At 41.7% G+C, this 27,338-nt stretch overlaps 1 protein-coding gene across 2 annotated transcripts; it reads right to left on the bottom strand.

The window, feature by feature from the left end:
• slc35f4 (solute carrier family 35 member F4) lies at window positions 1-26,125 on the bottom strand. Of its 2 annotated transcripts, none has more exons than XM_033642310.2 (7): window positions 25,761-26,125; window positions 5,281-5,581; window positions 3,388-3,607; window positions 3,139-3,264; window positions 2,850-3,042; window positions 1,309-1,398; window positions 1-758 (listed from the first exon to the last, which is right to left on the bottom strand). In XM_033642310.2, the coding sequence occupies exons 1-7, from the start codon at window positions 25,987-25,989 to the stop codon at window positions 517-519; spliced, it is 1,401 nt and encodes a 466-aa protein (XP_033498201.1). In that variant the 5' UTR covers window positions 25,990-26,125; the 3' UTR covers window positions 1-516. The 2 variants fall into 2 exon arrangements, with proteins under 2 accessions (XP_033498201.1, XP_033498202.1); XM_033642311.1 differs by lacking the exon at window positions 25,761-26,125 and adding an exon at window positions 12,568-13,116.
• Window positions 26,126-27,338: the final 1,213 nt, after the last annotated feature.

Genomic DNA, 27,338 nt, shown 5'->3' with positions numbered 1-27,338 from the left:
TGAGTTTTAAGTCTTTTATTATAAAACCAAAAGAGCCTGTACATTACGCATAGTATAATTGCCATTCTTTCATTTAATACTATTCAATAAGACTTAAAATAACACTCTTATTGATACAGCTCTAAATAAATATCATAAATACATATAAGATTGAGCCAAAGTGGCCCTGCCAATATTTATATTCACAGAATACAGTCCGCAGAGCAGGTCAGGGGAGGCCAGTCAGCTCTTGGTTTGGGTGTGTGCGAGGAACAGGACTGAGCGTGGCAAGTATTTCAAGAAAGTAAATAACACTTTCCACCCTTTCAGTTAGTAAAATCCATGAATGTCCTCCTTTTCTCCTCCTGTAGTGAAGTGATGGAGACAAAGGTGCATCACCAGAGTGAAGTTCAAGACAATACTTTCTGTCTTCCTGATAGAGAGTCCATGTGGACCGAACATCCCGCCACACCTCCTGGGCGGGCTGTGGAGGAACACGAGCAGACAGTGCTTCAAGACTAGCAGAACTCAGCCATGTCACGCCAAGGGAATGGAGACAGTGCCATTTGCTCGACTGCGGCTTCGAGTGTGGACGCTGGACTCTGTGAGCTCTTCGCCGTGTTCCTCTGACTTCTTGTCTGCGATGGTGGCCAGGAAACGCAGCGTGACTGAGTCCCACTCTTCTGGCAGCAGCAGGAGCAGGAAGCCCAGGCAGATGATGCAGGTGGCTGCCAGACGCACCACACTGAAGATCACCTCATGTTTCAAAACATCTACGGCTACAGCAGGTGAAAGAAAGACAGGAACAAAAGAGGGAGCCGAAGAGCAGGACAAGGAAGGAGGGTGGGGGAGAAACAAAAACAAATTGAGATTAATTACATAAAGTAAGATAAACCACAGGACACTGTGGCTGGAGGGGATGAGTGTGGCAAATGCGGCTTATAATCAGCACAAGCTATCCACTTTATCCTCTGTGTCTTTGCGGTCTGGAGCCCTGGGACGAGTTGCCGTAACCCACTGACCTTCATACAGTCCATCGTGGTTAAAGAAAACTCGTCTGCAGGCATTTAGTGTCGCCTTAGCAACCTGATCCTCCCTCAGCGAGAGAATAGTTGCAGGGTCTGTTGAGGCACATTGATGATTGGGTTTCCAGGACGAGAGAGGCAGACTTGCTGTGTAATCTCTTTGCTAGTGGCCCTAAGTGCTGACCTCAACAAAAACCCACAGTATGTGGGGCCATTTACTCTCATAATCATATTAATTTCCATTATCAAGAAATAATGATCAGTAAACTGGAGGTAATACTTGAGCCACATTAATAAAACCTACCTGCATTGCCTGGCACACTGAGCAGTGTCCCTATTGAGATGAGAATGGGGTACGTCAGCACCACACCAACATGGACCAAGATGTTGAACACTGTGAAAGACATCAAAGTACAAATTAATTAGAACTGAAACGACAAGTTGATTAATTAATCAGTCCATGGAGAAAGAATTATTTAGCAACAATTTTGATAATCCCTTAGTTCCTTTTTTGCCAAAATACCAAATAGTCACTTGCTTTTTAAATGTGAAAATTTGCTTTTCTGTCTGTCTTCCAAGATTGTAAACTGAAAAGTCAAAACAAGCTATTTAAATATGTCAGCTGAGGCTCTGGGAAATTGTCTGGTATTTTTCACTGTTTTCTACAGAGCCCCTAAAGTCCCGAAAGTTGATTGATAATCACTTTTTGTGACTTTAGGGTCTCTATAATTTTTTTGACATTTTACATCCAAAGCCACAGGGTACCTTGTGGAGTTTCTTGACCAGCAGTACTAACATGGAGCCATGTTTTTAATAGGATACACAGGCATGCAGCTGGTGTGTTTTACATCCTGCTGTTAGTCTGTGGCAGTAAATCACCAAAAATGATGTAGCAACTGCCAACAAAGGTTGTGAAAAAGAGGACTGCTCGCAAGTTAATATATAGAAATTATCTTTACAGATATTTTATGAAGAAAAAAACTAATTTCACATATTTGTTAGGGCCCTGACACACCCAATCGTCAGTCAGCAGTCAGTTAGCAACGGCTGCGTAAGCATCTGCCGTCCCTAATTTTTGCGGTGTGTCCCACCTCATTGGGCACTAGCTGGCCCTCATCAGCTTGCTTTCAGCCAATTCAGCATGTAAAATCAGTGTAAGAGACAGCTCAGTGCACAAGAAGAGAAATGGAAGTGAGGAAAGTAAACAAAAGGCCAAGTCAAGTTGTTGTGAGATTGAAACAAATTTGTTATATCAGGTAAGGTTATGGTTTTAGCCATTGAGCTGTTCAGCAGAAAATGTTCTTTTGTTTATGTTATCATTTGTTAATGCACAGTAAATATCATTTGTTTTACAAGATGGAGTTGTGTTGTTCATGTGCTAACTGGCTAACTAGTGTCCTGTTAGTCTTCCAGTTTCAGTTTTTACTGACAATTACAGACTATCGCCTGATGGTATGGAGCGCTATTTCGTCTCATACAGGTGCAGAACGCACGTGCTAGTTGGCCGTTGTCTGTAATCTTTGCAGTGTGTTCAAGTGCAACTTTCTGGCCAAGACACAGGGAACGTGAAGTGATGCAAGAGTTCGCCTTTGCTGCCACTAGTTCTTTGATGTAGGTTTGATGTGTCTGGGCCTTTAGACTTTCAGGATACACACAATGCATTTTGGTAACATTAAATGTAAAATAACTCCACACGGCACCCTTAATTGAGAAAACAGTTGATAGACGAATCAATAATGAATATACTACATGCAGCCCTAAAATTAATTTGAAGCATATTCATTGAAATACATGGGTGAAACCATGATCTCCACTCTTCTCTCAGGGATGTGCATGCACTCTCACCCAGCCACAGTCCTGCCATTCCACACAGGTATCCCCAGGGCAGCGAGGACAGTGAGCCCCAGTGCTCCACCTTGGTGAAGTACAGGATGAGGGGCACACAGGAGATGAAGATGAGATTGAAGAAGCCCATTGTTGAGAGGAAGTGAGCCACTTCTCCAAGGTTAGCACTGCCGAGGAACATCTTGAACAGCACCTGGATGGTGAGGACACAGCTGATAATTTACAGCAGGACTGTACAAGTATTTAAAGTCACGTAACACAAGTTGTTCAAACTGCAATGTGGTCTGACCTTGTAGAGAGCTGATGTGGAGGCCGAACCCACAGCCAGTGCCACACCCACAAAGGAATCACCATGAAAACCATCAGCATAGGCCATCATGACAATACCTGTGATGGCCATGATGGCTGCCACAATCTGTAGGTAGAGATTCAGAGCAATCAGAGGCATTAGAGCTCCTCAGAAGTAAAAAAAAACTGCTCCTGAGATTATTATTATTATTATTATTATTATTATCATCATTCATGTTTTCATACAGACCCGAACACCCATGAAACGGTCCTTGAGAACAATCCAGGACAAGAGAAAGACGAAGGCCTTGTGGCAGCAGTAGAGGGCAGAGACATCAGTGGCGGTCAGTTTCTTCAAGGCCATGAGGTACAGGTAGTTGGTCAGTGTCCACAGGATTGAGAAGGGTGCTGTTCTCTTTACAAAAAGCTTGAGCGTCATCCCATCCTCCCCAAAGAGCTTGCTGCACTCCCTGTTTGAACAAATCACAGAGGAAGTGATATCATCCTGTTTTTTCCCTATTGGCAGTGCATTGTAATCTGTTAGGCTTTTAGCCTTGTTATCAAGAGGCACAAACTTTGAGGATGGAAATATTGGTTGCTTGGTTGCCTTGTTCCCCATAGACAGTCAGCTGGTTAGAAATTTGCTCCAAATGAGTGTAAAGAGCAGAAAGGCCTCTTGGGGGGCACTAGTGGAACTTTTATGGAAAACAGGTACTTGGTTTACATTTCTATTAGAATGAGAGTAGAACGGAAATTTCCATTCACATCAACATAGCAGGATGGTCAGAGCACAACCACAGTATGGGTACTTTTGCCACTGCAACTGTTGTAGTGGGCTAACTTTCATATAAAATTCAGTTTAAACAAACCAACTTGTGGGCAGTGAAGTAATACATTTTCAAATGAGCGCTTCATTACTTTTGAAATATTACTGTAACTGTTTCTTTTATTGCCATTTATTGTGTGTTTGTTGAAACATGTAAGCTGAAACTGTAGCTGGCTTTGAAGAACGAGTGAGAGCCACTGAGAGGCATTGAGAGACCAAGGGGATGAACAGCGTGCAGATCAGCATTTTTTCACACCTACCTGGTGAATTAAGTGTTTATTTCGACCAAACCAGAGTTGGTGATTGTTAAAACAGTGGACTAACTAACTAGATGACTAGTTATTTTCATTTTAGTGAGGAAAATAGGTGTAAGAACAGGACAAAAGGGACTTCTCAACTACTGAGTGTGACACACTTTATGGCCCTGCTTATGTGTGTTGTCACCATTGTGAAGGAAATTTGTTGTGTTACAGCCTTTAGCCTCAGTCAGTAAAGGAAATGGATGATAGTTATGCTTAAGGTAACAGTCAGGTCAGCAGAAGGCCTAAAAAAGGCCTAGAGGTCAGGCTACTTGACCTTTGTTATGAAGGCTCTCCATCTATCGTCTCCCAGTTGTGGCGGAGGGAGTATGGCAGCGCAGATAAGGATGCCCAGGGGCTTCAGTGCCATAGCTCCCAAGGTTAAGGGGAAGGGAGATTGTCCTAAGATTCAGTCTCAACAGACGAGAGTCACCTTTTAGATATGTGCATTTTGTTAGAGACAGTTGCGGTGATTTAGAGCAAGGCAGATGAGCGTGCTTGTTGTTTAAAGTTAGTAACCAATAGAAACTTCACATCGCCATAGATCAGGACAGAATGCTCTTATTTAGGAACATGGAATTACTCGCAAGGGAATACTGTTTGAGTTAAATGCAAGGACTGGGCAAGGACACTGTCAGAATCTCTGGGCTGTATGGTGAGCTGTGATTCTCCTCAATCAAGTCTTCATTAAATACTTTGCGTGATCCATGGAAATCTCCTGAGGTCTTCTTCAGCTATTAAGTCATCAGCTCTGAAATTTCTTCAACAACCAAAACTAACAACAACTGCCAGATGACTATCTCTCTTTATTTTGGTGATGGATCTCACTGATACATCTGTAAATCCTCTCTGTCTGTCTGCTGTCTGTTTTTTACAGAGCAGTAACAGTGGCAAGCACACATAATGCAAAAGCTTACTGTAAAATGTTCTCAGTAATCCAATTTGGCAGATTGTGCATTTGTTAAGTAAGTATACAATCGTCTTTATTTGAATTCAGATAACTTTGTCAGCGGTTTACCTGAATTTCTGTATGGGAGTCTGCTTCTCCCTTGTGGTGACCACAAGTCCGGAGTAGTAGATGGGGAAGAAGAGGATGTTCCAGTTGCTGCTGAACCAGGAGATGAAGAAGGGGCAGGAAAACGACTGGAAGGTCAGCTTAACCACCTGAGTGGTACCCACCCAGGAGGAGGAGACACACAGCACCAGCAGCAGACCACCCAGCACCTTCAGAGCTGTGTTGGTACATGTCTGATAGGACCGGCTCTCTCCGCTGGTCTCGCTGCCCGGTGTCTCTGCATGAGACTCTGAACCATCCTCTCCTGATGGGAGACAACAGGAGAAAAGATAATCACAGAAAATGACTTGCAGCGTCTCTACTTGTGGGCTCTACTTCCTCTTCAAAGGCAAATAAGAACAGAGAGCCCCAGCTATGAAGCTATTTGCCTCTAAAATTGTACTTCTGTTTGCACAGTAATATCTTAACAACTACTGGATGGACTGCCATGACATTTTGTACAAACACTCAGGGTCTCCAGAGGATAAATCCCTATGTGGTCCCCCTCATCAGGTTGGTACTAATGGCTTTTAGTTAAACTTTTTGATGGATTACCATGAAATCTGGTAAATATCCATGAAGTCGAGAGGATAAATTTGGGGAATCATCCGGCTTTTTCTGTAGTACCACCCTGAGGTTCATATTTGTTTTGTTTAGTGCCATCATTAGATCAAAATTTCAGTTTGTCCAATACTTTGGGTTTTGACCAAATACCTGAACAACTAATGATAACAGCATGAGCTTGCATCTCTGCATTCCAATACCGTACCACCATACTATTTAGTATGCCAGAAAAAGATTCAGTATGTCCCAATACATAGTATGTCAAATGCAGTGTGCCAAAAATACCAGGATGTTCTACTACATCAGGTCACATTTTGCAGTGTAAAAGCCAGCATCAAGCCCCTATCCAACACATCAACTCAACTGAGCCACAGTCACTGACAGCTCATTGCCAGCTGTCAGAAGCCACAATGACAGATGACAGAGAATTAGATGACCAGTCGATTAGTAATAAGAGTAATATCAATGGTTTAAGTGAACAAAGTAATCATTAAGATTACCAAAAGCAAAAAAGAAAACAACAATGATAAAGAAATGCATATGCAATTTTGGCTGTTGTGAATAAAATATGTAAAAATCTCTGGTGAGCTCTGCGAATGGCATTTTGTTTTATCTCCGAGGTAATGGATATATGAGCAAGAGGGTCAAAGTTTAGGGCACAATGTTATGATGAAGTAGTACGTTCCTAATGTGTGCACACTGTTTAACGGCAGCTACGGTATAGCCACTAAAATAGGCTGACCAAACGTCCTCTTTTGCCCGGACATGTCCACTTTTCACGTCCCGTCCAGGGCGTCCGGGTGGTTTTTATAAACTGATGATAATGTCTGGTTTTCCATGTGATTGTGTGTGTGTGTTAGAGTGCAGCACGGGCCACATATTTCTGTCTGAACCCGAACCGAGCCCGACATTATTTAATGACCAAAGCACTGAGTTTGTGTCACACAGTTGTTATGGTTACAGGCTATTTAACAGGCCGGGCGTGCTCAGCGGAGAGGGAGACCTCCGTGTTTGAGACGGGAGCGGGAGGCGGGAGGTCCGACGCTTCCAGCGAGAGGAGAGGGAGACATATAACAAAATAAGATAAAATAGGAAAAACCTGTCTCCCTCTTTTAATTTATTTTCAGCATTTAATCAAGGCGGCGGCAGGCGGCTGGAGGTCCGAGACTTCCAGGGAGGAGAGAGGTAGAAACAAACAGCCAATGTGTGTCTGTGTGTATGTTCAGGTGTTGTCACGTAGGCTAAATAACAGTACCCAAGCAATAAACAGGACAGACAATAGGATTTTATTTATTTTTACACTACATTTTCACTGAAAGCTGACCGAATCCGACCCGAGCCCGAATACAATTTATAGCTACATTTTTGACCAAACCCGGCCCGACCCGTCGGGTACCGTCGGGCTCTGATCGTCACACTCTAGTGTGTGTATGTGTCCCCAATAGGGACCTATCTGAATTTCTGTCTTTGAGAGATATTATTTTGTAATATAACTGAATTTTCTATCCATACACATAAATATTAAATATATTATAATTATAAGGCATCTTTGAGTAAACTGCGAGTATCATTTAAGTAGGCTATGCCGTGGCCGGCCGAGTGTCCTCTTTTTTGGAAATCAAAATATGGTCACTCTACACTAAAAGCAAAAGGAAAAAGTATGAGACTGGCAATGCAGCCTATGTGTTTTGTGCTAATTAGCAAATGTTAACACGCTAACATGCTAAACTAAGATGGTGAGCATGATAAACAATAACTTGCCTGACAAGCAAGCATTGCCACTGCGACCATGTTAGCATACCTACCTTAGCTTTTAGCTCATAGCCTTACTTCATCCCCTTACTTGCACTGCTTTGCACAAGCCTTGTTCACAGATCATTTATATTAGCCACACTTTGCATATTCTCAATGCATTGTATCACTGTATATACAGGGTGTAGCTTGTCTCTCTGGCCTGGGTCCAGCACATAAGCATTTATTGATCAATTGCCCTCCGTGGTCACTACCACAGTTTGCATCTCTTGCTGTAAAGGCGCTGATGCACAAGGCAAGTCTTTGTTGAAAATGTGTTGGGTTAGCATTGTGGCTGTGCATGTCATAAATAGCTTTGCGGCCTCATGATGCAGCACGTACTGTACACCCGTTGTAGTCAGGTGTGCACAGAAACCCGACGCCCAGAAAGCAAAAGTAAACCTAACCACATGACATTCCACAAGAAAGTCATGTCAACCTTGGCAGCCGCTGTTTGGACTGCTGGTACAGTCTTACTAGGCTATGGAAATGTTGCCTTTGTGATATACTGGAACATGACAACTTTATGGAGTAACTGGGAAAGAGTAAGGTATTATCAGCAGAAAAATTATACATTAAAACTACAGAACTAGGCTATATATAGAAAGAGGGGACTTGTTTTTAATCTTAAGCCAGTGACGCATGGTTGATCTGGCCCAGTGCCTTAATGGACTGCGGGACTGAGTGGACCCTAACTGTGCTGTATAATTTGTGAAGTGCAGTGAGTGTGAGCATTTCCGGAGAGAGAGAGAGAGAGCTCAGATCCGTTCTTTAACTTTCGACAGCGTGATCAATTTACACCAGGGCAGGAATAAGAGATGACATGTGGATGTTTGCTGCCTGTGCTCTCTTTGCTAGCTCAGCACATGAAGCTCTGCCATTTCCACCATGGCTGCAGCAAGCACTGGAAGTATTGGAAGTATCTCCCCTCTACAGTCGCAGGGCATCTCAGGGATGCTCATTATTGCATTTGATAATCTTTTGTTTGTTATCAGCAATGAGACCTCAGCAGGAAGTCAAGCAATGGGAGTACAAGCAGTGTCACTGACAGGTCTAATGAAAGTGGATTGTACCTGTGAGGAAATTGTTTTTTTCTTTCATCCAAAAGAAGCCCATAACCCAATGTGGAGCACAAACTCTTCAACAAAGCAGATTCATTTTTTTTCTGTGTTAACTAATTCAGAGTGCTGAGATGCCACTTTGTACTCTAAAGTGTCTTTTCTGCAGCCACTTCTTTTGTTCAGAGAAGAACTCAACAGTCTAGCCAAACTTACTTTATAAGCTTAATGAATGCATGAGATAATCGCTGGCACCCGGTAAGAGTATTAATGATAAGACACGGCTGTAACTGTCATATCTGAGAAACAATGGTGAATATAAAGTCACAGATTAGAGTCACATCAGTGCAGCGCTGGAGGAAGTAGTCAGATCCTTAACTTAAAAAAAGAACCAACACCACAATGTAAAAAATGGCAAGTAAAAGTCCTGAATTTAATATCCTAATTAAGTAAAAGTATTAACAGCTGAATGTACTTAAAGTATCACAAGTAAAAGTACTCCTGCTACAGAAAATTGGTCCCACTGACTGATACATCATAATATTTTACACTATAAAAGTCCATTCTCACTGCCTCAACAGTGAGAATGAACAATCTGTTTACACTGATGTATCGATGTTGTAAGCACTCATGTTTGAGCTTGTTTTGACTATTTTATATAGGCCTACAAAGTTGTATACAGTTGATGCAGTTTAGCAGTCACCAGAATGAAATGTTGGCAATATACGTTTCTGCAAACCACAAGTATTTTACATTTGAAAGTTTCAGACGCATCATATCAGCATTTCTGAAGTGACTTCGTTCAGATTAAGTGTTGAGCTAAGGAGGAGGTGAAGGTGATGGCGTGAGACCTGGGCAAGATATCAGCAAAGAAGCAAACCTCTGCAGGTAATTTTAACGAGACATCAGGACTTTTCCAGCCATGTTTGCAGCGAAAATCTGGGCATTTTTTGATGAGACGTCGAGACATTTTCAGCCACATTTGTGGGGACACAACCTGGTATTTTAAGCCAAGGTATAATGTTTTCCTAACCCTAACAAATTTGTTTTTAAAACTGAAAAATGAAACGTAAAGAAATGTAAAGTTTCAACATATTTCCTCACATGAAACGTAAAAATCTATCATATAAAAAGTACAAATTTAGGTTTGGTTTGCATAAACCTACAATGCCAACATTTATTCTGGCATCTGGGCTGAGTTTAGTCCAATATTGGGGTTGGGCTGCCTCCAAAGGGTCACAAGATAAATCTAAGGGGCAAATTATTAATGTGGGTGGAGGGAGGAAAAAAAATGCTACACAAATTTGTATTCATATATTGGACTTTTCTCTAATATATTTTTTTTGTGAATTTTTAGAAAATTCTTCCTCTTTGAGTCTCGAAAGGTTATTTAAATAAATCCATGTAAGGCATTTAGAAGGGAAATTTGTATCTATAGGCTTATCTTATGTTAATTTGTTTGTAAAATCTTAATCTAAAAGTAAACAGTAACTGTCTGTCAGATAAATATGTGTGGAGTAAAAGTATAAAATGAAATGTATTTGAGTGGTATCAAGTAGCATAAATTGGAAATACTCAAGTTCAGTACAAGCACCTCAAAACTGTACAAGGTACGGTACTTAAATGTAATGAGTCGCAGCACCAGTGCAGCACTGGCCTTGAGCCTGTCTAAAATTTTCCACTCACAGCACCATGTTTGAAGCAAGAGACCATGGAAACCTTTAAACTACAAGTTACAACGAAAACCTTAAGCATCAAGAAAGTGTTAAACTAACGATGACTCGCACCGACAACTGGGCCAGACTCTGTTCTTTTTTCGTTCACTTCATTACAGCCTGCAACCATCACCGCAGAAAACTCTCACATAAAACGGTTCACCTTACAGTATATCCCACCTGGGAGCAGATCTACAGCATTTGGTGAGAGCAAAATGCTCAACAGCGATACCGTTTTCTTTTCTACAAGCTCATCGAGGGATTTGGTCTAATTACATTATGTCACAGCAAGGATTCTTAATCAACCTAATGAGCCTGGTGGTTGCTAGCTGGAAAAACTGAGATCTGGTATTTCTGCAAAAGAGAAGCAGCTCTTTTATTCCTTTTTTTTCTTCTTTATGTTTCCTTCTCCTGCTCCACCGAGCAAGATGGTTCGTGTTTCAAAGCACCGACAAAACCTAAAGCTTTTAGTGTTGGATACGGGCTCTTCTGTCCTGAGGTAAAAGCCACTACAGGCTGATCTAGTGCCAAGATGCAGTAATATTATAACTCTACTATTCCCCTGCCTCATAAAAGCAGCTCTCCTGGCCAACATTGTATTCTCATAACAGACAGAGTTATTGCTGACTAACATTGATGCTAAAAAGTTGCAAAGGAAACAATAATACCTGACAGACTGTCAGCACAGTACTGCGGTAAATACTTCATTTAAGTAGAAAAACTGCTGTTTGGGGTTAATTTAAGTCAACTCAGAGTAAGTGTACTTGTTTGGCTCTAATTGAAGTGTCGCAGTCTTAAAGTACTTAGACTTATTAACTGAGCACCAGCTGTTAGAAACAATTTGAGCATAATTATGAGCCCACTTTCTTTTATATAAAGATGATTCAGAAAAAGAACAGCATCCTTTTTGTAGTTAAGCATCACATTAAGTATTACAAAATGTCTAAATGTTAAAATATCAACTCTCTACAAACACATCAAATATCTGCCATGAGCTTGTCTCAACTTCACGTATGAGATGAACGTGAAGTTGAGACAAGCTCAATCCCACGTCTTTCAAACAAGAATCTATACTTTTTAAGCTATAAGTGGGCTAAAATGCTAATCAATACTAGACTTAACTCTTCAGACTTAAAAAATAATATTCAAACATGGTTGCCTGGCCCACTATGGCTACAAAAAGTTGAAAGTGTCAACATCATGCCATTTCATTACAGAAATCACAGTGCTGCATAGGATCACTCACTGCTGGCACCCATTAACAGAGCTTATCCGCTCTGTGTGACGCAGTGTGCTCCTCAGACCTCACGTTTCAATCCATTCTGTGTTTTATCCCCGTCACTGACTCTGCATGCCAGTGACGCTGATGGACGGACCCCTGCTGAATTCAATACAAAGCTCACAGTGAGGTCTGCAGCATCAGGCTGGCTCACCACAGGTCAAACAGCATTAAGTGTTTAATCTAAGTCAGGTCTGAAGATGGTTATGATGACAGCAGTATCACTGTAATCTCTGCTACAAAAGTATAAGGTGGAGGGATTTAGGTAAGGGTCAAAGCTTTTTAGCGATGAGGATGCTGAAGAGAGGTGCTCAGATAGATGACGACAGGTGAACAGATGTGAAAGCAGCTGACTTGGGGCCTGTTTGGTTTTATTTTACATCAGTGCTGGGCAGCCAAAAACATGCCGCAGCTACAACTACACTTCCTGTCAACACATTAGCCTCTCAACTCTGCCAGCAGGGAACCGAAATGAAACAAATGTGTTCTTTACACCATCCAGAGGTCACAAAGTCCAGGTAGAAACAGTTTGAGCCAGTAGCTGGTCTTTTGATATAAATTTCTGCTATCATGCTTTCAAAGTAAATGTAGCACAGCACTGACTTAAGTTAACTACATCCACATAACACTATTTGTATTACATTTAAATACCTGTACACTTAACACTTCAGAGCATATGATATCTTATTGGAAACAATATATTGTCAACTGTAAAAGCTGTCAAAAAGTACTTTAAGCAGCCTCCGAGCTAATGTTGATAATAACTCATGCTAACATAGACATACAAAGTATACAAAGTTTAGTTTAAATAGCGTCCAAGGCCTCTCTGATCCTTTCAGTTTACCTTCAGAGATGGGGCAGGTCAGGACCTGAGTGCTGTACGAGCTGAGAGGAGCCACTCGGGCTGAGTGCTTCTTCATCCTCCACTGGGGGCACAACACACTGTCCTTCCCTGGGAGGTGTGTGTATGTATATGTGTGTGAGTGTGTAAGTGTGCCCGGGCTGCTGCTGCTGCTGCTGCACGCTCAGCAGCTCCTCCTGTTAGCTCCGTGCATCCTCAGACTCCTGACTCCTCCGCTTCTTCTTCACGCTCTTGATTGCCCCCCTCCTCCCGGATCTCTGTCAAACTCTTCTGTCGTCTCCCCTGCACTCCAGTCCTGACTCTCCGTTCCTCTCCAGCCCGGCGCTCTCACTGTTACTGGTGCTCTCTCGTTCTCTCTGTCTCTCTCTGTCTGTCTGGATAGTGACACAGCTCAGTGGAGATAGCTCAGTGGAAGTGCACTGAAGTGGAGACTCTACTGTTGCACTGTCATGCCGTGATCCAGCGCTGCCACTGTCTCCAAGGGAGACTGAGCTTCAAGTGTGTGTGGCATGGCGCAATCACTCCCCTCATCTCTTTCTATCCTCCCCCTCGTCTTTTCTCTCCATCTCACTCGCTTTTTCCCCTCCTCTTCTGTTGCTCCACAAATCAGCAGCTTTGTTTGGGAGGTAACCAAGCAGCCCAGGCTAATTATGCTGCGTTAGCTGCTGCCCCCTCCTTTCCTCCCTCCCGTCCCCTCTCTACCTGACCTGGCTCTCACTCCTTCCATCCCTGTCTCTCTCTCTCTATATACTCTTGTCCCCCGTCTTTCAATGACTCTCTCTCTTCTTGGCACATCTCCTGCTCTTCACTGCTCCTTGAGAGTCAGGTTATAAGTAGAGCACTCTCCTGTTGCTTTTACCACTGCATCAGTAACTATCATAAGACATGACTGTCCCATACATGTAAAATCTGTCATCCACTGGAGTAATCCTCCTGCTCTTTAGTATTTAGAGGAGCGATAAGGGGGTGTCTGCCCACATGGTACTCACACCACTATTACACATCTACACATCACTACTATGACATGCTACCCAGATGATATTTACATCTTCCAAAGACGGTATCAAGCAGACGGCAAACTCAAATTTACTCTTAAACAAATACTACTTGTGTTTGCAACTTTAAATCAAGAATATAGGTCTCACAGATCTTAGTCTCTCTAGTTATCTGTTACTGGCATTATAATTGCCTCTCCTCAGAAACAGAATCACTTTCATTGGCTAAGTATGTGTACACATACAAGGAATTGCATTGCTCTCAATGTACTAACACATAAATAGACATAACAGCTAGAAACAAGGCCATCAAAGCTGGGCGAATAAAGATATAATATAAACAGGACTATTATGTGAAAGAAAATGTGTTTATATACATATTATTTAAGTATACATAAATACCCATTTTTTTTTACATGTTCATATAATGTAATACAGCATGCAGGATTTAAAGTGACATTGACTTATGATTTGTGCAGAAAAATATGATCTATATTTTTAATGGGAGCAATGGATGTTTGATGTTACAGGCTTATTGCTAGTGTATGGAAGATTTAACTGTTCATCATAGTAACTACAATAAACAGGTAGATGCTATCTCTGTTAGTCAGTCCTCCCAGTCTGATCATATTTCTCTTCTCCACTGGACATATCAGCACTTTCTGCACCTGCGTGTTTGCCATCTCCACAGCAGCAGAAAGCAGCATTTACTCAAATACTGCTCTTAAGTTAAATTTGAGATGACCTGTTTTCGCTGTGTAAGACTTTACAGCGTTACTCTACTACGTTTTAGAGGAAAATGTTGTACTACAGTGTTTCTCTCACCAAATCTGATGGCAGGGAGTAAAAAGACTGGTCATGCAGAAGCTCCACCGCGCTTGAAATATATATGATGTATTTCTAGGGCTTTAAACTAACCAACAGCACTTGCCAACTTTTTCTCTTTCTTTAACGAGTGTGTTGGTGGGTGCCTGCGGCCTAAGAATTTCATTGCCAAGGACTGCTTCTTTGTAATTGTGGAGCATTTGATAGGAATAAAGAATCTGATCTTGAATAGTAGGTAGACCCAGCAGCATCTGGATCACCCACATTAGAGTACTGCTCACTATGAAATGGCACTTTGACATGTAATGTTGCTTGTAGAGAGTGAAGTGACACTGGTGGAGACAAGCTGAACTCAGCAAGGTTCAGGTAGGCCTGCAGTGTTAATATATTTCCCTAGACATTCTGCTTTATGAGGGAGCTCTTGGTGGTTGAACAGCAAAGTGTTGGAATGAGCGTATCGGCAAAGCAATCGGGAGAAGTGGCACGTCTTGTTGGAGGCACTGTACCCCTGCATTAGTATGATTGGACGTTACCGGTTAGCTGATAGCCACACAGTCGTGATTGAGCCAATGATTGTGAAGCATGAAGAAAACAACTGATGCAACTCAGCTAATGCAGGCGCAACTTCGGTGCTCTGCCCGGACAAATGCCGTGCTCCATCACTTAAACCCATGTGTAAGCACTTTTGACCGGTGCTTCTTCACTTTTATTTGAGTAAAAATGTCAGCGCAGGACGTTTACTGTTAACAGAGTGTTTTTGACATTAAATATTTACAGTGTGATGATACTATGCTAATAAAAAATTGCATTACTTTTTCCATCACTGTTGCACAGTAGAGGGAAACCCTCGCATCAGCAGAAGGTGTGGAGGGTCAGTCTGGGCCGTGTGAGTCACTCTCGGGACTGTGGTCAGGAGTTTCCATCTCAAGGAAAGCCCTCCGGCCATTCTGTCTCCAGCTGTGGTTTCTCTGCCTGAGGATTTAATGGACCTAAATATTGCTTGGGCCTTTACATCAACAACATATCAGTGTCTAGTGTATGCAGTCAGACACATGAGGCCATGTGGTCTGAAACATGATCTTAATATAGCTGATGCTATGCTTACCCTCTCACAAGTAAAATCCATACTAGCCAGGTCACGAACAGTCGCATTATGACCTGAGATAGAGAAAACCCTCAAAGTAAACATGAAATATGGTGACTGCAGTGTCTATGTTGGTTTGTTAAGATTTAGAACACTAAATGAGTGTTATATTTTACAGTCATGTTTGCTCATTACATCAGTATCACTCCGAGCCCCTCCCGTCCTGCCGCTCTCTCTCCACTGCTCATCAGCCAAATTTCTGGCACTTTCATAGAGAGCATAGCAGATCAGAGCACTTCTCTGTGCATTCCTCAGGCTCTGAGAGACAGCACAGTTATTATGTGGCTGTTTGTGACAATACAAAAAAAAATACAGGACCACATTCCAGTAACACCCTGGTAATATATTTGTTTGAACGCAGAATTCAATATTGAGGAGGTGCTTTGAAAACAGGCGACACTGTTTTCATTCTTAGGAAAATGCCACAGTGCAAGCACACTTATTTCCCATGGCCAGTGAGTGTGACAGAATGAGCACAACACTAATGCATTAAATGATGTCGTGAGAATGAGGCTTGATTAAAATGTTGGCTGAAACAAATGTTTTGATCAGGTGTAAGCAGGGGATGAGCTGGGGGGGTATGGATCCCCTGAGACAAGGAGGGTTAAACTTAAAAATAGCCCTGCTGATGAGTGGAGCCAACAGCTAGACAGGGAGGGGACAGAAAAACCACCCAGTCAGCAGAGCCCAGGATGCTAATCGCTATTAGATTAAGAGAAACACTAGAATTCAACAGCGCTACAAACTACTGACCATGAACTTGAATTAATATCTCTCTTAAACAGTTTTAACAGTAACCAAACATCATGACCCATAAACAGAAAACTGATATCACTGATACTGTTGCATCACAGATCAAAGCACAAAATACTACATCCTCTCTCTTTACCTCCATAGCAACAGTGGGCCTCATGTGTACTGACGCACTTGCCCAATTCATGCTCTTTTGTCATTTAGATTAACCGATGCTCCTCAGTTTATGGTGAGCGCTCCTTTGTCTTTAGCCCCTCTCTTTTCCTCATCGCATCTCAGTGACGACCAGGAGTGAAGGAGGAGGATGAGAGACGAGAGACAGATGCATGAATGTTATCTGCAGTTTATTCTAGCTGTAGTGGAGACTGGACAGACCATGAATCAAGTCCTGACTGTTAGTTTGCTCTCACTGGACCTCCTATCATCAACTCAACTCAGAGTAGCTGTAACATTAAAAGATGAGGACACCTAGTGGTGAATGTGATGGGTTGCGTTACAGGTGCGTAGGCAGGGACATGAGGACAGATGTTCCTCAGTGAGACTATTCGCTCACACCATGCTTCAGTCAAATCAGCCGGGTGTCACTTAGTGTTAGTGGTCTCTTAATATGCATATAGTTTGGTGTGGTGAGGTTTTAATACATCAGCTGCTGAACATTTAACTACCACCAGTGGAAGTGAATGGAATGTTTTTTGTGGCTCTTTAAAATACTGACAATTTGTGTATTAGTTCACAATGAAACTGTGGAATGGGTTACCCCCTTAGTAAGTAAATTTATTTATATAGCACTTCTCACAGAGAGGACTCACAAAGTGCTTCAGATAAAATACAATAACAGAAACAATGCAAAATACACAAAAACAAATAAAAAGTAAAGTGAAGCGAAATACAGAGATGATACAATGGACAATTAATGGAACACAAGCCTAAACAGATGTGTTTTTAACTGCTTTTTAAAAATGTCCACTGAAGAGGCCGCTCTCAGTTCATGAGGTAGTGCATTCCACCATTTCGGTGCAACAGCCTTAAAGGCTCTATCGCCTTTTGTCTTTAATCTTGTGTGAGGGACAGTAAGTAGGTGGCCTTCAGCGGACCGCAGTGACCTGACAGGACAGTGAAAGGACACCAGATCCGTCAAGTATGCAGGTGCTTGACCATGGAGGGCCCTGTAAGTGATGGTTAGAATCTTGTGCTGGATCCTGAAATTAACAGGGAGCCAGTGCAGGGATGCCAGGACTGGAGTGATGTGAGTGAACTTATGAGATCTGGACAGAAGCCTGGCGGCAGCGTTCTGGACCAGCTGGAGGCGGTCTAATGAAGTTTTATTTAGACAGGTGAAAAGAGAATTACAGTAATCCAGACGTGAGGAAATAAAAGCATGGATGATCATTTCTAGCTTGGAATAAATTAACATGGATCTGAGTTTGGAAATGTTTTTGAGGTGGAAAAAGCAGGAGCGAGTGACAGTTTTGATGTGGTCATCAAAGAGCATGGCCTGATCAAATGTGACCCCAAGGTTTCTCAACTTGGGGCGCACATTTGCACTGAGGGACCCTAAGCAGCTGGCCACTTTAGATGCTGAGGCATCAGGTGCAATAATTAAAATTTCAGTTTTAGCTGCGTTCAACTGAAGGGAGTTAGAAGACATCCAGTCCTTAATTACATTCATACAATCGTACAGTGAGTCAATTCCATCGGTCCTATCAGGGTTAAAAGAAAAATATAACTGGAGGTCATCTGCATACATATGGTATGAGATACCTTCAAAATTGCTGATGGCATCTCTGAGAGGGAGCATGTATAGCGTAAAGAGGATAGGCCCAAGCACTGAACCTTGGGGCACCCCGCAAGAAAGGGAGGCAAACTCTGATTTATGAGGGCCAACAGCCACAGAAAAGGATCAATCAGACAGACAGGATTTAAACCAATGAAGAGCGGTCCCTGAGATTCCTACCCTGTCCCTCAGCCTGTCTAAAAGGATATTTAGGTACCTTTTTTGATGAACATCTTAAATTTGATGTAAACACTGCAGATATTTTGAAGGGAGGGCAACAGAGAATTTACCTTCTCCATAAACAAAATTACTTTCCTGTCAGTCCCGTCATCCTCTGCTGTTTTTATCAGTCTTTTATTGAGAACATCCTGTGTTCTTTATTTATTGGCTAGTTTCACAGCCTCACATTGAAAGACAGAGATAGTCCAAATAGCATTGTTAAAATCTGCTCTAAGATCAATGGAGTGACACATGACTATGTACTGTACGAACAAATCCTTCAGAAAGCCACAACTACCATAACTTTTGCTGGACATGCTCTTGCAGGCAAATTGACTCTGTTGCCATCAGGGCGTTGTCTGCTTTATCGGTAAATTCTTGATTAACTGACGTAAGAGCTCTAAATTTAAAAATAGCAAAACTATATTAAAACATCTATTAACATATTCTCACACAACTAGTGCAGCATAATCCAAGTCTCATTTATCCGGTTGGATGCTCAGTATACTTCCCAAACAGACATCCCTTTCCAACAGGGACCTGAACTGGAAGTAAAACTTCTCTCTCATCACAGCCACAGTCTATTGACAAAAGCTGTGATTTTACCTTGGTGAACATGGGAGCTGCTGCTGCCCTGATTGATTATTTGGTTTGTGCTGTTGTGTGACTTTGCTGTATCCAAACTAACCCTATAAAACACCGAGGTCACACAACAACTCAAGCAAATTAACAAATGTGGTAATGGCAGACAAACAGCTCCTCTGTTCAGCAAGGTAAAATTACTGTTTTTGTTACAGTAATGGAGTCTGGCTCTGAAGAGGGCATAAATAAATTTCACTTTTAGTTTAGTTACCCTTCCGAAAGGGCTGTCTGTTTGGGAAGTATCAAGCATACAGTGAGCATGCAATCGTTGAATGAGACTTGGATTATGCTGCACTAGTTGGGTGAAACTTTGCAAACAGATATTTTGATTCAGTTTTGCTGTTGTTAAACATGGCCCCCTTTTACTTCAATTTATTAAGAATTTTCTTCATTTTTGGATTCTTCATTCAACATGGAGGCATGCGGGAAAGTCAACTTAGTGAATCATTGAAATACAAATGATCATTTGGGGAGTGAAGTATTCTTTTATATCACTAAAAACACGCAGTTAAGTCTCTTTCAATCAGTGTTTGTTAATTCACAGACATCACTGTAGACCATTTATTCATAGGTCCTATTTCTTCTAGAAACACCTAATAAAATCTGTTCACAGTGAGGTGTGTGCAGTGGCAGGGATATTATTGGAAAGCACATGGCTGGATTAGTCTGTTAGGGGTCCCCAGGGCACAAACATCATCCATTCCAAGTAATGGATGCAATATTTGTCCATATAGGTGTTAGAGAACTGCTGACCTGTACTCAGGCCACTGAGCTATTGGTCATATGGTCTAGTAGCCTACTTTATGTCAAAATATTTTGGCTGGCCCCAGTAATTTGCTGTTGGGCCCCTATTATGTATTTGTGCATGTACACAGTCACCTCCAAGTTACCATTAAGTACACAGCAGACTACACTGTAAAGGGCAGCCTCATTATTTGCCCCAACACCAACCAGTACTCTCCACATGATAAGGTAATAATGCAGGACCTGTCTTTGTTTATACTGTACAAACCTTTAAACAAATATGCAATTAATCAACTTACTTTGGGGCTTCTGGGGGCCCCAGTGCAGTTGCCCACGTTGTTATTGAGTTATTCAAATGTCATTTTTTATTCAATTATTCAATTACCTCTGTTGATTTGGGGTAGCATCAGAAATCTCCCACACATCTCAAAGCAGCTGCAAAAACATTATCTGAATGGCTAGATCCCAGTGGAGTGGAGTGGTTATATATGTTTTTCATTGATTTGGGTGAAGTAACCTCTCAACATAGCCCAACAGCAAAAATTACAAGGTATGCAATACATTAAATGCATTTTTTTTAATCTAAGGATCATTTTGTTTTTTGCAGACACAATGACCTGTGATTCAAAGTAGCCTACATTGATCTTTTTATGCTAAATTTAGTAATTAGACTAAGCACTGACATTTTCATTTTGTAAGGTCACTTTTTATTGTTGTTGTTGTTGTTCAATTTATAGACCACAAGAAGGCAGTGTTAGGCTGCTGACAAGACTGTGCACTCAGCATCAGGGAAAAGCCATGACAAACCTTTCACGTATTGTGTCTATTATGTAATATTACATTTAGATTACAGAAAATTGCTCACAGAAACAGAAAACTCTCAACTATGAAGTGAATTGCTGGGTCCAGCTAAAAATATGAAGTCCTGACATACAGTACTCCAACATATGAACGATTGCACTGTATCATGAGTACAGGTCAGCAGTTCCATAACTCCTGTGGAGAAACATTGCACCCATTACTTGGGTTTTTGCTCATTCCCAGGAGCATGTGAAACTAACAGCACTCCAGGAGTCGTTCAGGCAAAGCTCATATCCCATTCGACGCTAGGCTAGTTATAAATAGCACTGAGTGAGCAGGCATGGGAATGGGACGGTCCAAAATAAGTGCATGCACATACAGAATGTTTTAGGCAATGTTTGAGGAAGACAGTGAATTCACCTGCTGTTAACACGTGGATATAAATAGTTTAAAAATTGCAAAGGTGAATTAATGGATCCAAAAGCATGGCTATTTTTCTTTCTGTATCTCTTTGGACTTTCTCTGCAGAATGAAGTGCACACAACAGCATGCCCCATTGTGATAAATGGCTGTTTTTCACGCCCCTCCATCAAATTTTTTCCTCTGAGTGCCTGTGTGATGCTGTCTAGCTGTGATGCCGGCTGTGAACAACACAGGCACAGTGCTGAGCTGCAGTGCCACTACAAGTACCTGTCATTTCTCCTGCACATTACCTATTTACCCAGCGGGGTGCGTGCCAGCACTACAGGCTTGCTCTTTTCTAAATTACCTACTCAAAGCAAGATACACAGCAAATTATTGTAATAGTTTTCCAGGAGACGCTGAGGAAGCATTTACTGCGCACACTATTGTTGTTTGCTCCAACAGGAGTTAAGTGGGTGTTGTAGGAATATGCTGTCTTTTCTTTTTCTGATTTAAAGTCAATTTTATGTTAACTTTTCTCTTGAGTAAATGTTGGTTGTCGTGATATCATGTGCATACAGTGGCACCATAAGAAATACCACACTTTGCTTGTTTAGACTTGTTCATAATGACGTTTACCTTCTTGCTTTCATAGCTTTCATATCACAGCCCATATGGCATTGTATCACGACCGTACTGCCTGTCACCAAATGTAGTCCACAATCTCCCTCAGAGGCATTTTCTAATTCAACGCAGATGGCAAGTGGCAATAATAAACTGGCACAAGAATCTTACTAAATATATCATTACCCCATAGGCTCTGCAGGATGAGCCCACTGTTCTGTTTACGTGCTCCTTTGTCTTACCCCTCATGGAAAACGATACTCAGCACATTGAGGGATGTGTGATTCTCGACTTGAGGTTTACAAATGAATAAACAAAGCAAACAAATGTGACGCTTTCAGGCAGCAAGCAGCATCAAACAAAAGTGACTTTTCACATCCTTGTTTCTAAGAACGATGAAAAGAATTTCAGAGGAAGACGGGGGAGCACATAACCAGTCTACTTCGCAGTGACAGCACCAGCAACAGCATGTTTAAGAGCTGTGCAAGCAGGAAAAATGGTGACCAGTATGCTGCCCTGAGGAATATCTTCTGTCGACTCCGGCATGCATAAAAATCAGTTGATGGATAGACGGAGAAACACGGGGCTACAGATGGCATATTTCATCAGAGAAATGGGGAACGTCTCTCAAATCAAATAACCTCTCCGCCTGCAAATACACTGGCTTTTATAGGTCTCAGTGTGGATGCTATTACAATGCACACCTGCTCCTGATACCTGAAATTACACAAGATGACACCTTATCTTTCATCTTTGTCTGCTTCAATATACAGGAGGCTGTGAGATGGGACAAATGGAGGCCTATATTCCAGATTTTTTCCATAGGGGGGCCAGAAGGGGCCACTGAAATCTTGGGGTGGCACACCAAAACAAAAAGTCATAACTGAATACAGGAGTTTGATCATGCTGTTTCTGTAGCCTATAAACAGCTGTGTATATTGGCTTGTTGAAACCTATGTCTATATGAAAGTTTAGTATTCAGTTTCTTATTTTACAGTCAATATAAGTACGTATCTGATACGCAGACTAATACTGGCAAAGTTAACATTTTGAGTTCCACAGCAATTCTGTTTTAATTTGTTATGTGTCTGTATACACATGTTAGGTGATTCATTGTTCTTTAAATAGGCTGGTTGTCCTTTTCCTTTAATTTTAAGGAGTATGTTGATTGCAAGGGGCAAAACATTTTGGGAACAAGCCTTCACCAGTTTAGGGCAGACTACTGGATGCCCACAGAACCCATTTTCAGTCAGACATCTTGAGGTGAGGGCTCAAGGGACCCCTTTGCAAATGGTAATGTCAGTTGTTCCCTTGCCAAAATTTAGCCTAGGTATGTAACATTATTTACCCCATGACCAACAAGCAATGCCAACAAGGTTAGTACCAATGGATACCTCAGGCTATCTAGTTTCACAAGATACCACTACCTTTGTGCTAGTTTAATAAAAGAGCGCCCCACAGCCTCCTAAAGGCAGAAATGTTGACCTCAAACTATTTTCCTTAGGGGCGCCATTGCCTATATACTAGGAACAAAAGCTGCAACTAAGGATTATTTTCATTATCAGTTAATGCACCATTTATTTAGTTTTGTGTTCAGTTCACAAGTCTTGTTTTGTTGGACCAACAGTCCAAATCACCAAAAAGTCTTCAGTTTGCCATCATATACTGATGACAAATGCACATGCACTAAATCAGAGGTAGACAACCTGCCGCTCTGCGGCCCTTCTTCAGTAACTTCCTGTGGCTTTGACAAAAACAAACAACAAAAAAAACATGCAAATAATTTTAATAATCATTTTAAATTTCATGAATCATTGTTGTAGGCCAAAAGAAATTCTGCAACTATGAACCAATTTTTTTAAAAAATCGTCAACTACAGTGTGCATCATACGTCTATGGCCTGACGCCTTTTTCTCCAGATTTTGCCAAACCTCGATTGCAGTGCCTAGTCTTGAGTCTCCCTAGCTAGGCAGCTAGGCTAGCTATGGATTCCATATCTAAAAAAGTTTCAGTCTCAGAGGAAAACATAGAATTGAATAGTCTGTGAACAGCTTCATTTGCTTTCTCTGTGATCTCTACAAGGTTAAAATTCCAAATAATCATAAATAGCCAACTGTAAAGAAGCCACCTCGTGATATTTATACCCATTAGTAATACTGATAGGCTAATTTTGACCTAATAGTCAATGTTACCATCATTATAAGGGTCAAATATGTTTTGCAGCTCCAGAGGGATTTTTGGGGGGGGTCAAAAATGGTTCTTTTTAGTAAAGGTTGCCGACCCCTATGGTTAATATTCTGGGAGATGTGTCCCCTGTGTCCCCCTGAGAACTACACCTATGTATGATATTAGCCCATGATGATTGCATATGTTGACATTCATATAGTGGATCTTGCCGTTCACGCATCAATACACTGGCCAAATATTTGGGTCATTTAAACTTTTAAACTAATCATTGAATCCCAATGAATTCAGGCTTCTAAAGTCTGTTGCATAAGTGTACACATACAAAACAACATTAGAAGTCTTAATTAGCTTAATTATCATTTTCAGTACCACAGCCAATAATCTTGTATTAGTTACGCATTATTGTCGTTGTTTCAGAAGCCCTTGAACTGTTAAAGTTGTTCAATCTGTTTTGGGTGCCTCATTAATCAGGTGTTCCTCCGATGGATTAATCTGGACCAGCAGATATATTCTCAAATGAAAGTGTGTGATTGCATTCGTGGTTAATCTACTGCAACTGACACCCCTGATAAACAGGAGGCAGCTAATAAGAGACAGGCTCATTTCCCTCTCCTCAGCCTCTATCTAAAAAACCACTGAGATGCTCTCTGCTCATCCACATGAGCCTCAGCTGAAACTGATCGAATGAGGCCCTATCTGTGTACTCACTTTCCCTTTCAGACTTGAAACAAGTTTGTCAGAGTGATGTGTCACAGAGTATACCAGGATTCGGCAGTTGATCTGAGCAGGAACGTCATAACATTGGGAGTATATCTCTCTTCCAGACGTGTATCTCTAAGTCATGAATTTGTAGTGAGGCTTTTACGTAACAGCCAGAGGGAGACGTTAGAGAGCTTACGTGACAAGTCCAATCCAGCGCCTGAAACTCAAGAAGCTCACAGATAGATGACCACTTACATTTTTGGGGATGTATTTAAGAAATGCACCAATTCATCCCTACCTTAAAACATGTTGACGCAGTACAATGAATAGGCCAATAAAGCAAGGTGACAACTTGTGACTTCAATGCAAAACTTGTGAAATCCTGCTCCACAGCCCTGCTTCATTACCATAAAGCCATTTGTAAAACCACTGATTAGCTGTGCGCAGAGCATTGCAATGTTTGTTCTCTTCCCCTTGTTATAATCCCACTGGCACCAGCAATACTTCAACAGAACTGGGGGGCAAGATTTTACAGATCATCCCTGAACAAAGTGCACCATCAGCTCCCTTCTCCAATCCCAGCCATTGTCTTTGCGTCAGCAAAACCCAGAGCACTGCCCTACCAATCAAAGCCACGTTGACAAATGGAAATTATAGAGAAGCTTAAAGTATTGAAGAGCTGCAATATCTCAAGCACGTCAGGGCGATATTCACACGCATCACAGGAAGAGCTGCTGTATTTGTCATCTGGGAAACTGATTGTTTAAATTAAACAACTGGAATTCAATATGTCATGTAAGACATTGTTTGCTGAGTTCGCCAACATGAGTTTTTGACGTGGACAACATGAGGCTACAGTTTAAACAATTGACTCTGAAATTGAAATGCCAGTGTAATTTGTGCATGACACATTGCACAGCCTGATAGTGTTTGATTTGTTTTGTATCTCTCTCTCTCTCTCTCTCCCTGATGTTGTGCCTCAGAGATGGATGGACCAGCATCAGCCAGCCTCCAGCTCATAGTGGCAGTGACTGACATCAAGCTGCTCCCTAATAGCCGTAATTAAATCCCAATTAGCTGAGTGTGAAATAGTGGGGATTTTGTAATAACCTAATTAAAATGAAAACTGATTTGCAAGATAAAAGGATGCGTGCGTAGGTTCTTCCTCCACACACCTCTTGCACACACTGCATTTTTGTTTCCTGTGATAGTTTCAGTTCCCTTGATATTTATTTCTAACAAAACATCCTCATAAAATTGTGGTTTCTTTAATTCACACGAGCTCACACCTGGCAAAGAAAGGCGTGATATTGTCGCATGCACTGACGATGCCATCAGCATACTTTGTTTTCTTTGCACTCACTTCTGTGACTGGAGTATCCGGGGTTGTAGCCGTAGTAGCCGGTGATCCTCAGGATCCGGTCCTCTATGTCGTGCAGCCCGTTGGGTGTCACTTTGGAGCTGCCGTCCATGAAGACGGCGCAGCTTCCACCGGTCGGCGTCGCCTTGCCCGGCAAGTGCGTGTTCATCAGGGGCTCCAGCCGGATGCAAGGCTGGTCCCCAATCTCCAAAACACTCTCAGTGCGTATCATTGTAGGTCCGAGCGGACAGAGATCAGAAGAGAGCCCTGCTCACCATGCGAGAGACCCTGCGGGGCTGCATCAACAATTAGCAACAAGAGGAGCACATCCAAATCCACATTCCTTCAGTGATGCTCCCGGACGCAGAGCAAGGTTATCACACTCCAGGAGCCTGGCAGATATCAAACACTAGGGGGCGTGTCACTACTATCACATGCTTTGAACTCAATTAGGAGAGGAGGAAAAACTTGGCTGTAGTCAGCAGCGTTGATCAGAGGAGCCAGCAGTCATTATAGCCTTCATAACAAGTTCCCCAAAACAGAAATCTTTATGGCATTTGGCATCATAAAAATACTCAGTGAAATAAAGCATCTGTGGTTTTAATAATGACTTGTGGTGATTTTATTCTCCTATAATGCCTCTGTAATACTCTATATTGTGATACTCCTCTGTGTTTATTAAGACAGATAAGTGGTATTTTTAATATTTGGTGGTGGCAGTGGTACCGCCATAATATTCCTGAATTATTCCTGTACACTCACAGCTGACGTCAAAGCGGCCTTTGGTATCACTGTGTTATTCCTGTATGCTTACAGCCATGGGTGGATTATGAGACAATGGGCCCCTGGGCATAGATATGCAAGAAGCGCCACCACCTCTCCTACATAGGAGCAAGACACACAGACTTTGTGGCGGTTTTGCATCTCTTTGTAGTTGTTATGCATCTTTATGTGGTTTTGTGTCTCTTTGTAGTCATTTAGTGTCTCACTGTGGCTGTTTTGTGTCTGTTGGAAATTATTTTTTGTCTCTTTGATGTCATTTTGTGTCTCTTTGAAGTCTTTTTATGTCTTTCTGGTCATTTTGTGTCTCTCATTAGTCATGTTGTGTCTCCATGTGATTGTTTTGTGTTTATTAGTAATCCATTGCATCTCTTTGTAGTCATTTTGTGTCTCTTTGAGGCCATTTTGTGTCTCCTTTAAGACTTTTTATGTCTTTCTGGTCATTTTGTGTCTTTTGTTGGTCATGGTGTGTCTATTTGAAGTAATTTTGTGTCTCTTTAATGTAATTTTGTCTTTTATCTGTCACTTCATGTCTCTTGTTAGTCATTTTGTGTCACCTTGTGGTTGTTTTGTGTCTCCTTGATGTCATTTTGTGTCTATTAGTAATCCTCTTTGTCTTTTTGTGTCTCTTTGAAGTAATTTGGTATCTTATTGGTCGCTCTATGTCTCTTGTTAGTCATTTTGTGTTGCCTTGTGGTAGTTTTGTGTCTTCTTGAGGTCATTTTGAGTCTTTTTTTATGGTCACTTTGTGTCTCCTTGTGGTTGTTTTGTGTCTCCTTGAAGTAATTTTGTGTCATATGA

The sequence above is a fragment of the Epinephelus lanceolatus genome, chromosome 15, assembly GCF_041903045.1.
Source record: "Epinephelus lanceolatus isolate andai-2023 chromosome 15, ASM4190304v1, whole genome shotgun sequence".
Classification (NCBI taxonomy): Eukaryota; Metazoa; Chordata; class Actinopteri; order Perciformes; family Serranidae; genus Epinephelus; species Epinephelus lanceolatus.
The sequence above is the reverse complement of the archived record's forward strand: the minus strand, read 5'-3'. Positions and strand labels throughout refer to the sequence as shown.

What these genes read in the sequence shown, in the direction of transcription:
- slc35f4 (XM_033642310.2), bottom strand. Translation starts at nt 25,989, where the DNA reads ATGATACGCACTGAGAGTGTTTTGGAGATTGGGGACCAGCCTTGCATC. An exon ending in CCACATCAGCTCTCTACAAG is followed by an intron (nt 3,043 to 3,138) that starts GTCAGACCACAT and finishes CTCACCATCCAG; the next exon opens with GTGCTGTTCAAGATGTTCCT. An exon ending in AATGGCAGGACTGTGGCTGG is followed by an intron (nt 1,399 to 2,849) that starts GTGAGAGTGCAT and finishes TGTCTTTCACAG; the next exon opens with TGTTCAACATCTTGGTCCAT.